Here is a 15,677-nt window from a genome sequence, read left to right as displayed (position 1 = left end):
AATAATATAAGGCTGACATTAGAAGACATTAACACTATGTAATACCCCACTGAGAGAGCATTTTGATTTTCAAAATGCTGAAGTATAAGAGGGAAAAACAAGAGTAATGTCAAAGAACCCAGAGTGCACATATCTTATGCACAAAATATTATTTCTAGGAAAAAACCTAGAGAACAATAATTTTAAGGTAGAGTTCTGACTAAGAAAAGAAAACAGAATTGAATTAAAAATTCATCACTCTTGTATTAGGCTCATTTCCAAATAATTTCCCTGGACCCACACATCCATTGTGACCTCCAATTCAAGCCATAGCAGAATTTCCTAGATCTGCACTGTACTGTGACACAAATGCTTGATCTGTGAATACTCGAGATTCAAGATAATTTTTTTTTAAATTTGTGCTTTATCATACAAAGGAAAGGTCAGTGGGATCTTTCATTACTCTTGCTGTCCACATATAACCTTCAGCAGACAATGGAGGGATGGATATTCTACATCATCTGTGCTAATGCCAAGGTTTGAGCAAGGCAACAAAATCCTTACTTACAGCTACTGCTCAGAAGGCCAGCCATGAGAATCAATTTCTTTTGCTTCTACAATACATTCAGTGTTAACTAAGTGATTAAACAAACAGTCTTCTACCAAGTAAATGCATTCTTTATAAGAGAATGTTAATTGGAATCAACATAAGTTTAAAAATCAGAGTAAAAATCCCTTATAGCCATTTTGTTTTCAATAGAATTATTATCCCACTCAGATTTGGGTAGAAAAATAATTAGTTCCTGGTAATACCTGAAATCTGGCAATGCTCTACAATGTTAATGATCCATTTTCAATATATTTGCCTTGCTCTTAAGCCATGGATCAAGTGTAATACAGAAACCTCCCAGTGAAACAGAGGACAACACTGAAAAGCACGGGGAGCCTGGCAAGTTGGAGGCCCAGAGTGAATATTTAGTTCTGTTTAGGGGTCCAAAGCCAGGGATCCCAGAGAGGTGAGAAGAAAACAAGAATGTAAAGAAAGAGAAAGGCTGTGGAAATGGAAAGAAAGCACATTTCACACACTGTTTGGACTTTCGAGTCTTCTTCTGTAGGAAAAGAACATTAGCTGGAAGGTTAACTTAATGTAGTCTTGGCACTGAAGACTGGAATAGAAACTCAGTGTTACAAAGTGAGATGTCCTAGAAAAATTAAACAATAAGGCCTTAAAGATTCACTTAAAACCAGCGATTTTCTTACTAGTAAAAAAACCAAAACCAAAACACTTGCATTCCAAGAAATGTTATTTTACAAAAGCAATCACTTACCTGTAATGCTTTTAATGTTTCTTTCAGTCCGTCAATTTCTTTTTCTTTTATTTCTAGAGCAAGTTGGTATTTTCCCTTTCAACAAAAGCTGTACTTCAGGATTTGGGCAGAATAAATGCATTTGCAATAAAAACTTATCAAAAAGAATGCTACAAAAATAAAGTATTACTCCACTAGGACAGAATATTTCATTGGTGAATAATTCAGATAAATAATTTTAAAATGTAGATATATATTGCTATAAAAAGAAAAGTGAAAACACAATAGTATATTTTCACCACTTACTAATCAATAATTTTCATTCTATTCATCAAGTTTTAAAATTGTCTTTTCTGGGAGAGACAAGCCTGATAAATGCAGAACTCATACATTATATAGAACTAAGATACTAAATTTTAAAACAAAAGGTAACAGGTAAATCCATTTTCTTATCTGCAGTAGCAGGATCTTCATAGAAACAACCTGTTCAATCTTCCCAGTTCACAAAGAGTGAATTGTAACCTGCTATTGCTAGGATCACTAAATAAATGCAAGGACATTTTATATTTTTATATCTATCTATATGCATATGGGTGTGTGTGAATGCATATATAGACAAACATATAGAATCCGCACATGAGAAAGTCAAAGGACTTCAGCAGAATTAAATCTGGTAAGAATCACTGGCTACAGTCAATCCAATGCAGACCAGAATAAATACCACAGAATATGCCAGAAAACACAAATTCAGCCACCCCTGCATGTTCCAGTCATTTCCAACATAGTGCTCACAGTGCAACCTTCCAAAACCATCCTGACCACTCCAACGACATATAATCTAAATTGGTGCAAAAATTGGTATTTCAACTCTGTCCTGAGCTTAATTTACTCTTTCAGTTACTTTGGTATAAAGTACTGAAAGTACTATTCAATTCAATGGAAATAGTTAGAAGAAAAAATTAATCAGCATATAACTTTATTCTGAAGCTTTCATTTTGAAAATACAAATCAGAGAGGAATAAATGGATATGTGTGAACAAATTAATTGCCTTAACAAGAAAAACTCCAAACTCCCAATCAAGAAAATTACTCAGGCAGAAAATATAAAATAAACATAAAATAAATATCAATGCAGCAAAAGTTTACTTTGAAATACTTTCAAGCCATTTAACCAGTTTGCAAATGTCTATGCCATTTTTTATGCCACATCCAGCATATTCATCTGCTCTAAACCACTGGGAAATTTAAGTGAAACAATAGAGGCCACACGCAGATATTCACTGACTTCACTCTTTGAAACAGGTCCATTGTAAATTGAATATTCTCTTGGTTCATTACATTATCAAATGTAAATCCTTTATTCTGAGGAGGAATTGGGCATTCAGCCTGGTATAAAAACTTGTGTAACAAACAAAATCCCACATAAATGCAGGCTAAAATTTATCTTGTTTCAGTTCAGGTCAAGTACATTAGGAAACTAGCTCAGCTAAATCAATAAAATCCCTATTAAAATATGATTTCTCTAAGGCAGTTAGAAATGTAATTTTTCAGTACTACTTGTAAAGGCAAATTATCCCAATTTATCTCAACCCTCTAGAATAAAGTAAATGTTGTATTGCTGCAATATGGAACTATCAAAGAACACTATTTCCTCAAATGACTTTTAGCATCAGCAGTGACACTTCACAAGTTCTACGGCTTATGAAAAAAAAAAACATCACAGAAATCAAAGTTACAAAGACATTTCTTCTGCAAAGGCCATAGCAAGTACCATAAGGTGATTGTAATATACTTAGTTTATACTTAGGACATGTTTGTTAAGTTTTATATCATTATCATTTGCTTATGCTCTTCTTTGGATGACAAACAACAAATAATTGTGGAGTACCTTTTCTTCTTCCATGGCAAACATCCTTGCCTGTAACTTGGTTGTCAGTCACATAAGAAAAGAAAACAAACAAAAAATAAGAACAGCACACAGCAATAATTTTATAAATTCAATTAAACAAGATAATATAGATATGTTAACCTCCATAGAATACTTTCTGCTTTTTTTTTTTTTTTAACTATAGGAACTGTAGAGTTACAAAGAGATGTTTGTGAATTTCAAATTATTTTTTCAAGGAAGAAACCTAATTGCTTGTTAATTTCTTTTTTGTGTGGCATGATTGTGATGCAGCATTAATGATAAATTCTTCATCATCATGGGCAACAGTTTCAGTTCCTCTGAAGGTTCTCTGCAAGGTCTCTCAGCACTTGTGTTTGCTCACTGTAATGTGGAGAATAAAACGCAAGAGTGAAACACACTTTCAAATGTTGAGCAGGGTAAATGTTGAGTGTGACAGATCTTTTACCATGGTTTATGAATCTACCCTTGCAGAGGTCATGCTAAATTAGACAGGAAAAATCAAACAAAGCAAAACAGAATAAGGAAAATATTAGAAGAAGCATTTTCTTCTCTAGGAGGTTTTTGAAACATAAAAATGAAAAATGCCAGGAGGAGTGGCATCTGGAAAGAACTGCCAAAATACAAGCCTCATGCTGTGGCCAGAAGAAAGGACATGGTTTTTCTGGATTTTGTGTTGGTTTGGGTTTTTTTTTTTTTGAGCTGCATATTCTAACATTTTATATGCAATAGAAAAATATTTTCATGCCAACTGATAACTTGCTGTGATGCCATTATATTTTAATATCCTGCAGTCAAAGGCAAAGGCTTTATTTTGTTACCTGTTTTTTAAAAGCCACCATAGCTTCTTTGTTTTGTTGTTGCAGTGTATCAGTCTGATGCTGCAGAGTTTCCTGCTCATGTGAAATAACAACAGTGTGAGTTAAGTATTATCTTAGAGCAAACCACATATGAAGTATATCACAAAAAGGCTGACTTATTGTTAAATATTTTCAGAAAGACACAATTCACTAAAAAAACCTGGATACTAAAAATATGCATTTTTTTAACTGGTAATTGTCTTTTTTGTAGCAGCTTCTGTTTATTTCTTAACAGATAAGAGTACTCCCCTCTGGAATACAGACCTTTTGCTAGGACTTCTGTAAGCAACTCCTACCCATCCCATCAGCCTGCAGAAACAATCCACATCCAGTGCCATCTTTAGACAGCACCTTGACACTGGCCCAAGTAGTTACAAGAGAATTTTATTACCCATGAAAAAGAGAACCCCATTGAAAAAGAACTATCTGTTATTGTGCTTATAGTTAAGTTTTAGCCATTTAACAAGCTACCTGAAAGAGATAAAGGAGGGCGGGAAAGACTAAATGTAAGGAAATACTGCAAGATTTTTATCACTCTCCTGCCTGGCTTTACTCGCATCCATAAAGAACAAGAAAATGAGTGAAGATGTACTTTTTGTGTCTGTGTGTGTTACTATTTCATATCATAATCTGATAGGCTAATACTATACTCTAAAAGTTGGAAACCTCCAACATCTTTAAGCATCATGCTTCTCTATGAGATACTTCACCTTTACCATGGAAGGTATGGATGGAAGACCATTTTTTTTAGTTCTAAAACACTGAAATATATTAGGTAAATGTAGTTAAGAGTCTCTGTCCTTGAACAGCTATTTCAAAATATAGATGGGTGTTTAGCATAGAAATATTAGTGTGAGGCAGGAAACAATCCAGTAATGACTGCACAAAAATAAATTGCGACTATTAAAAAGAATTAATGGGAGAAAATAAATTGAAATTCTGTTTCACACACAAGGAGTCAAATTTCTTCTTCTGCCTTAATAGAAATTGAGAGTTTTTAAACATAAAGTCCATTCCAAAATTGCTGTTTTCTCCAGCAAGTTGGTGCTGCTTTCACATTGTACAAGTGAGAGCTGTTGCCTTTTGACAGAAGACAAGAATCCATGGAGATAAGATGCTCCATATCCATTTACTTATTAACTCATCAGAAGATGAGTAGAGAAGGTTTTGATTTGTGTGTAGCAAACAATGCACAGTACATAAATGAGTATTCAGAACCACATAAAAGTCTTGAGAAATGTTTTCCTCAGGTTGTCCCTTAGCCCTGTGTCCAAGGACGAGTTCTCCAGGGTTGACAGACATGTGAAGTACACTAGCAAGGCAGAGGCACTACTGCAGGCACAGCAAATCAACTATTCCCACTGCAGTGTTCCTGCTCACCACAGGAATAAAATTTTACATCCACAGCACTGCCAAATTAAGATGGCACTATAAAATACAGGAATTCAAGCCAATATCATGGAATAAATTATGTAGACATCAGTCTTGTTTCATTAAGCAGTCATCCTTTGTACAATTTTATCATAGATGTAATGGGAAAAAACCCAGTGCTGAACTCTTTATCACATACCACTTTCTTCTACTGTATATTTAAGTGAGGTATTTTAATTTCAAAAAGACAGGGGAGTGTCTACAAATACTCATTTTCTAACAAGCCTCTCACACAAGACTATCAGATAAAATGTTTCTATTATCTCTGTCAGAAATTCGCTTGGAAGAAATTTTTCCTATATGCCATGTATGTGTGGTACAGGTAGACTGAAGAAAAAAACAGAGTTTTTTTTAAAAATATGAACAAAATCAGTTTTGATATTGTAATGTTATACAAGTATGAGTATACTCACTAGATTTAAAGGAATATATTATCCAGCTATTTCCCTGTTTGAGTGCATTCTTTTCAAGGGCAGCAGAAGTATATTTATAAAATGTAGACAAATTGGAATATTGTAATATGATTTCACTGAAGTAATGTCTTTATTTCAAAATATTTTTTCTTTAATTTAAGGTAAAGTAAAATTAATGACAGAAATGTTGACTGAAAGGGAAATCTTTGAAGGAAATGGTAAAACAGAACCTTTGATAAACCAGATGAAGATGTCTACTTTTTGAATTACTGCTGTGGTCAATATGATTCTGCATTCAGAAAGGATCAGGTCGCAAATTCAATTTAAATTTCATACTTCGAATTTTCATCTTACTGGAGTCTCCAGGACTGGATATCTGTATTAGCTTGTTCCTTTGAAGTTCCAGAATATTTTCTCACATGAAGTTCCCAAAATCTACAAAACTCATTGTTTACATCAGCTTTGCCATGTGCCAATGTTAAGTGCAAAGCAGAGGAACAGACTTCACCTCACTACCTGTAAGTCCCATCCTTTTATGAGTGGTAAATTAAATTGCTGTTAAGGTCTTAGAATGGGTAGAAATCCTCCTTTCTGAACTCAGAATATTAAGCCCTGCAATGCTAGGTTAAGAAAAGCAAAGAAGGGTTACAAATTGAAAGCACTCTTGCTTTTACAAATATAAAATGTTTCCTGTTTCTGTGCGCACATATATATCTTTCAAGAAAGAAAAGCACAGAGTTAGGATTATTAATTTAAGATGGTTAGGATGAACTCCAAGATGAAATAGCCTTCCTTTACAACTAAGATGTTAAATATTCCAAGATCAAGGATAGAGCTGAAATTATTGTTTTTTCTGGGGTCGTAAAATATACGGAGTGAAGCCTTTTATCTTGTGCCCTAGTGACAGGGGTCATAGGTTTGATTGTATTAAAGAAGGGAATGCATTTCCTAGGAAAGCATAACCTCAGGAGCCCTAACTCTGAAAAGAATGTTAGACTTATGTTACTGAATATTTCATTCTCAACATTTAAAAGCTGACAAAATACTTCAGAGTATGGAGAACACGCAAGTTAATGTTCAAAACAACTTTCTGGAAAACTTTCCACTTCCAAAAGACTGCAAGTGAAGCTGTTTGCTGCACTGATATCTGCACTTGCCAAATCCAAGCATAATACAGGGAAGCTGCTACACAGCTTCCCCCACAGTGATGTGTCAACATGCCTCATTTTCAGCTAAATGTCTTATTGCCTCTGTATTTCCATCTCTTTTAACTGAAGATTGCCAAGTCATGCCAAATATTATTATATTCTCTTGTTAAAAACATTTCTAAGCTGGGTACAATCCAAATCAAAATAAAAGCTACAGATGTCCATGACTAAATAATAAGCTACTGGCTAGCACATTCTACTACCGAAATAGAAATAGCTGTAAAAAGAGGAATTGTAACAAACCACAATTTATATTAACATATTAAATTGAATCTCAGCAGGTAAAACAGTAAAAGCATGCAGGAAAGTTACCTTCTGCCATTCAAGTTCCTGTTTCTCTATAACAATTTTATTTATTTGGTCTTCATAATTAGTTTCTGTTTCCTAGTTAAAAACAAGCATAAAAAAAAGTCAAAACACTGAGATGAAGAGAAATTCAGTGAGATGCCAAAGTGCTTTTGGAATCCATAGTAGTCAATGATACAGATAATTATAAGTAATGACTCAGAATCTTGGGACATCTTAAAAATTCAGCTCAAAGCATTTGAATCTTTATTCTTTGTGACATCTCCTAGGGCAGCTGAAAAGTTTGTGTCAGCAATTACTTCTGTTATTATGGAAGAAGTGAAATATTTACCATTGCCAAGAAGCCTTCTGACCTACCAAATGAAAGAAACTGAAACAGAATGATGGGTAATCACCACATTTCTGAGAAGATGAGGTACCAGAAAACCTGAGAAGACCATTACTCAAGTCCAAAGTTTCCTCCATAATCCACAAAAGGTACTAGTAACTAGTAGCAGGAAGGTGTGCTACAGATCCTGTTCTTGCAAAAGCTCTTAGTCAAGAATCAAACTATCACTTTTGGTGATAAATGCTAGTTACCTTCTGATAATCACAGTTGCTGAATATTTATGAGACTTTTCCTGAAACATTCTGGTATTAAAGTTACATTTTCCCAACAGGAATCCAAAGCTTCCCTTTGGAGTCCAACTTTTATGAGCACTGGTCTTCCTTCACAAATATCCACTACTCAAAAAAAAAAAAAAAAAAAAAAAAAAAAAAAAAAAAAAAAAAAAAAAAAAAAAACCAGACGGTTCCCCTATGAACAGTCATGACTTTCTGCAAGAACAATATTCAGGTTTTTGAGGCATGTCATAAGCAACTCAGCACTGTCCTGGTTTTGCACATAGACAAAATAATGAATATCCTTGAAGGACCTGGAGAGCTACACTAATGTGCCACTGAGCTTCAAAAAGCTGCTTTCCTGCCTTTGCTCTGCACACTGATGGCCAGCTTGGAAAAATGACCACTCTAAGGTAAGCCTGACTTCTCTTTGATGAATCATTGCACTAATAACATTTACTGAGGTCTGGTGTTGGACACACTCCAGCAAGGGCCAAACTGACTGTGTGAGGGTAAAAGAATACTCCCAATACTTGTACTGTGCATTTTGATATATTAGGTGCAAATTTATGCTGTTTTTAAGTTCAGCTTCACTACAGTTTAAATCGTGCAATCTTAATTGTTGGAAAAATTCAAGTACTCTCGAAGTGACACACCTCAAAAATTGGTTAGAACCTTAAAGAAACAGTTAAAACTTGGGGGGAAAAAAGGCATGGATCTCTATAATAATAATAAAAATAAAAAGCCTCAAAAGGATCATTCTCTTAATACTGGGGTTTAAGTAAAATTCTACTGAATTGCAATACCATGAACAACTATTCTTTACCATGAGACTAAAAAGATCCCACCTCTGGATGAAGCAATACCTTTCCTGACACACTGAAAGAATGAATGGAAGCTCTTTCTCCCGTCCAAGAAGAAGACAGCACAAATTTTTTGGTAGTAAAATATACTGCATCTTTAAAAATGTAATTCTTTCTAAAGCCCAATATGAAGAAGGGTTCCAGGATTCTGATTCATATTTACAATACTTCAACAATTGATGGAAAACAGTTTTGAAGATTTTTGCAACCCCTCCTCATTTAGTACAATATTTGATTCATAGTCCCACTATTTATCAATAGAAACAAAAGAGAAAAATACATCCCAAGTGATTCAAAATAGCTTTTTGACATTGGTATCTTCTATAGGGTTTTAGGCTCAAAACTGACTGCCTTGATTAGCAGACAGTTTACAGGCACATGTGTGGAGAGAAGCACAGTTCTTTCCACAGGAGACTACTCCCAAGCATTTCAAGAGATTCTTGCAGGTTCTAAATATATGTCTCAGCACTTGTGGATTTTACATATCAAACACTGAATAGACATTTAAAATTCAAATTTGGCTCACAGAGAACTAGCGAGAAGCTCTTTAGCTTTTGCTTCTCTGATATGTACTCCTAGAATACAGATGGAGAAGAGATCTAAAGATTTCATATGACTTACAGTAAAAAAAAAAAAAGAGAACTTATTCCCAGTTCTGCTTTAACAAATACCGCTGCACAGTTACAATGGGTTTTTTTACTGGTACTATTCTATATGTACTGAAGGGAAATACACTCCCCTAATTTCCCTCGAGTGAGAAAACCAAATGAGGTTGGCCTGGAGCTTTTAAAAAAGTGTAATCTTCAACCGTTTCTGCCATTAAGCAACAAATGCTATGAAAATTATGTATTATTAGCAAAAGTTCTGCTCAAAATTGTAAGAAAATGACAGTAAATTCCACTTTAAGTGAGGCCTTTGCTGTGAATACTTAAGAGGATAAGAACCAAAGTTCTAAGTGAACAACAGTCCTCCAACTTACTCCCAAATTATAAAGGTGTATCTGGAAGCTATCAAAAATGTGCATGTATGTAACTACTGTTGAAAAATAAACATCATAAATACTTAAACTGAGAATGACAATTACATGGTTAAAATGTTCTCACATGAAATCACTAAGTTATAAACCTTATCCGTCATTTTTACATCTTCCTAAGGACATTTATAGTTTATCGATTTTGAATAGAAAGCTTTTAAAACCTGCATGAAGCACTTTCTTTTTTAGAAGTTCTATCAGCTGTTCAATAAGACAAAACCATTTTTTGTTAAACTTAGGAGAACAATATTGTATATAACTCTGATGAGGGATCAAAAACCCACAAAACCTTAAAAGTGTTCATTTTTATTAGATGCCTTAGGACTACATGGATTTAAGTGTTTTTATAAAAAAAGACTACCATAACAATAAAAGAGGAGTAATTTGATGGTTTATTTACTCGTTATAACCTTTAGAAAGTGTCAAGCCTTCTTTAAAGTGTTTGCTTCAGGCTGTAGTTTTACAAGATGGGCTGTGGATTGGTCAAGCCCCCTCAATTCTTGACCCTGAACAGATTTAGGAACAGAGTACAGCTGGCTCATGTCCAAGCAGCCAAAATTGCTGCTAGGTACTTTTATAATCTTTTTTGAACTTACACTCTCCCTCCTACAAAATAGCACATCCAATTTTCATGCAGGTCAAATACTACTCACCAAAACTACAATTTCTGATTGTTTCACACTATAATTAGAAATTCCTTCATGAACCAAGAAGATCAGTACAATTTTTAGTAGATTTCATGGATATTGTTCTTAAGCTTTGTTCCCAGGACAAATGTTAAAGGGAGGGAAGATATTTATAGTAGCATTGTTCTAACTTTAGTTCCTGATAAAACATTGTTGGATTTTCATTGTTATGACAGTTAACAAAAAAAAAAATAGCAACCAATATTTGGAATCTATTCTCAAAAACTTTCCTTTTTCAGATGCAGAAACACAGAAATCTTTACCAACCATTATTTTTCCGTTGGAAATTTTTCATTGGTCTGTCCTTGACTCAACTGCATAGGTTACAATTACTCTGTATTTACATCCATCTCTTCTATCAGAATATATTCCTAGAAAGGCCTGCATTGATACTTACAACACTCTCCTCTGCAAGTAATCAGTTCCCAATCAAAAGGCACATTTCACTTACACAGAAATTACCATCTAACAACTCTGCCTGCTGACTTCAATAATAGCACAGGATGTCACAGTCATGAGGTCTGAAACTTCAGTGCTGTTTATTCTCTAAAATCCACATACTTAATTTTTTTTCCTAATACTCAGCTGGCCTTGTTTCCATTATTTTACTAAAAATACCCTAATTTACACTTAGATATAAAAAATCCAGTTAAAAGATTGTTAGGAAGAAAATGCACTCAGCTGACTGCGGAGCAAGACTGACAGACATGGAAGCAAATGAAGGGGATATCCAGCACAAAAGGATCACTGGCATGGTCACTGCTTGAAGAGTGGGAAAGCTAAACTGGAAAAAATTGAGGACACTGTAACTATTGGAGGGTGAAGTGATCCCTGGGGAGGCAGGGGAAAGAGAAATATAAATTTTTGTGGGATTTAATGACTTACTTATTCAAATTATGTCAATTCCTGTGGAGGACAAAGGCCTTGTGAATAGCCAAAGGAATAAAGTGAAGCTGTATCAAGTATAATCATTTAAGCAATGTATTCTTTAGAACAAACTTGCACAGCTATTGGGATTTCCTCTGGAAGATTAAACAGATGAACTGTCCCTTACTCTCTTAAATTAGTCTTGAGAATTTAACCACAGTATGATGACATAGAGTAAGGATTGCATCAAGTCTCTCAAAATATTTTCATATTTAACACTTTGCTTTTTATTAGCTACACACAGATAATTTCATCCACAAATTTATTTTTATTAATCTGAATTTATACTGCAGCTTAACCAACCATTCCAGGCAGTATATTAAACTCAAAATACACAATAGGTCCTATCCCAAAGAGTCTCCTGTTGAAGTAACAAGCAAGACCAAGCACGGGAAGAAAAACAGAAGCAAATAGAGTCAAAATAATCTCATCTGAGGCCAAGCCAAAGGTCAAAGACAAAACTGAGAGTAAAACCCATGGTACTGGCTCTAGTGCCTCCCTCAGGTTATCAGTCTACTGAACTTCACAAGCAACCTGGAAAGGAAGTGGGAAAAGCAGTAAGAAACCTGCAGAATTTTCACTTTTACTCCACTTTCTGATGGAGCAGATGACAGTTTAAGTCTCTGTGTTTCATTCTTGGCCATGGAAAAATTAGCATGGTGCAAGACAAGCACTGTAATTTTCTGAGTTATGCCTGTATTATGGTCTATGCATTACCTTTCTCTCAAGGCTGATTAAAAATTTAGAGGATAACCTCACATTAGCCGAATTTATAAGAAATTCATAGCTAAAATCAGGACAGAGCTTTTTAGGGGAATTTTAAAGCCAAAACATCCATAGGAAATTCTACTTAAAAGGATAAAAAGGAATGCCACCAGGCATAAGCCACATTATAAAAAAACTCTTGCTTCTTCAAAATACTAATGTTTTATATTCCAAACTTCAAGCATACTAAGCAAGCAGCCCTGAACTGATTGTTCAGTCAAAACCAATCAAAAATGCATTCAAGAACACTCTAAGATTTCAAATTATCTGTCTGTAAAATGCTTACATTTTTAACCTAAATTTCTAACTAAACAGGTAAATGTATACATATGTGTATATATTTTTAGGGTAAAGGAAATCACAGCTATTTTAGAAACTTAGGACCATGTCTTAACTGTGAAACTGGCTCTTACCATTTGCATCAATTCTGAAATGATAAACAACTTTAAGGCAAAAAATTACTCAGTCTCCGGAGACAACTTTTTCAAAATCACAGTCACAAACTCTTGTAGTATAGCAGACACAAACCAGGCATAAAAACTCAAAGAAAAATGCCAAAAGATGAAATTCCATGGCACTCCATGAACACTTTAAGCTCTGACCAAGTGCATTAAAAGTGCAATATTAAGTTAACCACGTAAATTCAGCTAAGCGGTCTTATAAAGGAAAGTATACACTGATTATTATAATAAAAGTTAAACTTTTCAGTCTTTTTAATACTTTTAATACTAAAATAGTTTGACTAGAAAAAACACTACCATTGTAACACAGATGTGGGCATCACACCATAGGGCCTTTAACAGTACTGCACCAAGTACCATCATGCAGCCTTTCTCTATCTTTTTTTATTTTCTTTTTAATGGCAGTCATTCTTTCCTTTATGACTTTTAAAGAGAGGATTATGGCATTTCACTTAGATCAAAATAAGCATAAATCAAGCATGTCTTCAATACTAATATTTTAGAAGTAATAATACACATCTTTTGAACAGGTCAAATTCATCAGATGAAGAAAAATACATGCAACAGTTCAGAAAACCCTAAGGGGAGAAATAGACAAAAATGTTTACAGACACGCAACTGAAAAAGTAACCACAGAAAAATACAAGTGAAAAATTACTTACAAGAAAAACCAGCTGCCTTTACCAGCACAGAAGCAATTTTACCTTGGTACTACTACAAGATAATTCAGCTCATTTCAAAAACCAAACACCCCCATCCCCAATACTCAATACACTATTATTGTAGGGGTCTAGCTTCATAGTTTAGCCATGTAAAAATGGTGAAATAAAGTGTTTTTAATATAGCTCTTTACCCCCATAGGTAAGTCAGAAAAAACACATGTAAACAGCCAAAATCACCACTTTTCTGGCAAATGGTATATCAATCATAAGAGGAGAAAAACTTAGGGACTTGGCAAATACTTGGATTCTTTCTTTTCATTTCGTAACAAAGGCTATCTTCTCTTAAAGAGAAAAACTGTAATGAAAGCTAATAATTTAATGCAGCTTATTTTCTCAATAGCCTGATTATCAACTCTAGCAGCTTCTTTCTTTGTTACAGAAAAACTGAATGTATTCCCATAGAACCCTGTTGCCTTTGTGCTGTCTACAAGGAAATTTGTAACACACCCAATATTTAAACCCATTATATTTTTAAACAAAACCCTGGTTGATGAATCACTTAAAATACAGCATGAGGTTTAGCCACACTTATGCAGCATTTCCTATGATTACCTACAGAGAGACAGATATAAAGCAAAGAAAGACTCAATCCAATATAAAAAATTTACCCTTCTTATACGCAGCTCCTCTATTGTCTCCAATAAACTTGTTTTAAAGTCTAAGAGTCGAATGGAAAGTAAAGTCTCTGATGGACTTGGAAGAGTAGAGTCAAGTGACTGTGCTTTAAAGTCTTCATCCATTCTTTGAGCTTCTTTCTGCAAAATAAAGACAAGCATTTCCTCTCCAGTTTATCTGTAAGAGAATACTCAAACTGCAAAACCTGCAAATATGGAGGCAGATTCTTTTTGCACAGAGTAAAATTACTACTTATAGACACTATGTAATTACCATTATTTTCATTTTAAAGTAATGAGCAATACTCATAGAAAAAAAACCCAACCAAACAGATTTATCAGTAATTCACAATATTCCTTTGCTTCTGCTCTGTATTTCTTGGCTTGGTTTTAGTTTTAAGCAAAAACTTTGATGAGCAGACAGAAGTAGTAGTTTTTTCCCAGAGTTACTGCCCTGCACTGACATGAAGGTCCTGCAACAAACACATTGTGCCATGAAAAAGCTGCTGCCTACCTTCAAGATGTCAAAGACCACAAGACAGGCTCAATATTAAAAGCGATCCTTGGTCTGAAATTAGGGACTCAAGGTAATGCTTGCAGTCTCTGCATCTGAATTTTTACAAGAAATCTTTCTGATTCTCTTCCTACAAGATCCTGTATCAAAATGTTGTACTCTGACCCAGCTGCTTCAACTGTTGTCAAGCAAGGAGCTGCACAAACAGGAGCCCCAGGTCTGTCTGTAAGGACACAGCAAGTTTGTTAGAGACACCAGAGGTGACTACAACACTCAGCATTTTATTCACAAAAATGTAGCAATTGTATGTTTTTCAGCTGTTTTTCCCAGATTAAATTTTTTTAATCCTTGAGACAGATTTTTCAGCAGTGCACAAGAACACAGGATGCTATCCCTGCCAGACACACCCTGTGTGTGTCTCTACACTAAGAATTACAGAGGCAGGGGTAGAGCACAGGAGTTATGACTGACCTGGCTGCTGCCACAGAACCCTTAGGAAGGAATTCCTGCAGGAAGAGCAGAGACCTGGTCTGTATCATGGGGCCATAACAGCTACAAATCAGGGCTCACCACTTTTTCTTCTGTTGTCTAAATAAAACCCTAACATAGATCACATTTAAGCTGCTTGGTCATGGATAATAGATTGACTCCTTGCTTAGCTGCCCCACCACAAAAGTTACTCTGTTAGTAAAACAATGGTTTTGCTAAAACCAAAAAATCGGGCTCATTTTTGTCTTTCATTTTATAACATATGACTAATACTGAGCTGTTCAATATGAAGTGTATAAATTCTTTTGTCAGTGTCAAAATGTGTATCTTTGAAGAACTTCTGAAGAGGCAGCAAATAAAGCCCTGAATAAGAGCCATGTACAAACATGTAGCACTTCAGGCAATAAATCTGTTGAGTCAATGTGCCAACATGAATCAGGCATTGTGCAGGCAATCTGCAGACATTGTGGACTGAAGAGGTTTGGGGTTTTTTTTAAGTAATACATCAGGATAAAAACCCACTATTTATATTTTAGACAAAGAACTTAGAATAAATGAAGCCCAACTCTCCCAAAAGTACACTAAAATATTTT

At 34.7% G+C, this 15,677-nt stretch overlaps 1 protein-coding gene across 1 annotated transcript in view; it reads right to left on the bottom strand.

Moving 5' to 3' along the window:
* Nucleotides 1-14,219, bottom strand: part of CCDC73 (coiled-coil domain containing 73) — a 47,495-nt gene extending 33,276 nt beyond the window's left edge. Inside the window, exons 1-5 of the mRNA XM_066320493.1 lie at nt 14,076-14,219; nt 7,417-7,488; nt 4,014-4,085; nt 3,175-3,210; nt 1,308-1,382 (exon numbers count right to left, since the gene is read on the bottom strand). Coding sequence (XP_066176590.1) covers nt 1,308-1,382; nt 3,175-3,210; nt 4,014-4,085; nt 7,417-7,488; nt 14,076-14,207 — 387 coding nt within the window. The 5' untranslated portion in view covers nt 14,208-14,219. The remainder of the gene's footprint in view (nt 1-1,307; nt 1,383-3,174; nt 3,211-4,013; nt 4,086-7,416; nt 7,489-14,075) is intronic.
* Nucleotides 14,220-15,677: the final 1,458 nt, after the last annotated feature.

Source organism: Sylvia atricapilla, chromosome 6, assembly GCF_009819655.1.
Source record: "Sylvia atricapilla isolate bSylAtr1 chromosome 6, bSylAtr1.pri, whole genome shotgun sequence".
Lineage (NCBI taxonomy): Eukaryota > Metazoa > Chordata > Aves > Passeriformes > Sylviidae > Sylvia > Sylvia atricapilla.
This window is presented reverse-complemented; position numbering and strand designations above follow the sequence as displayed.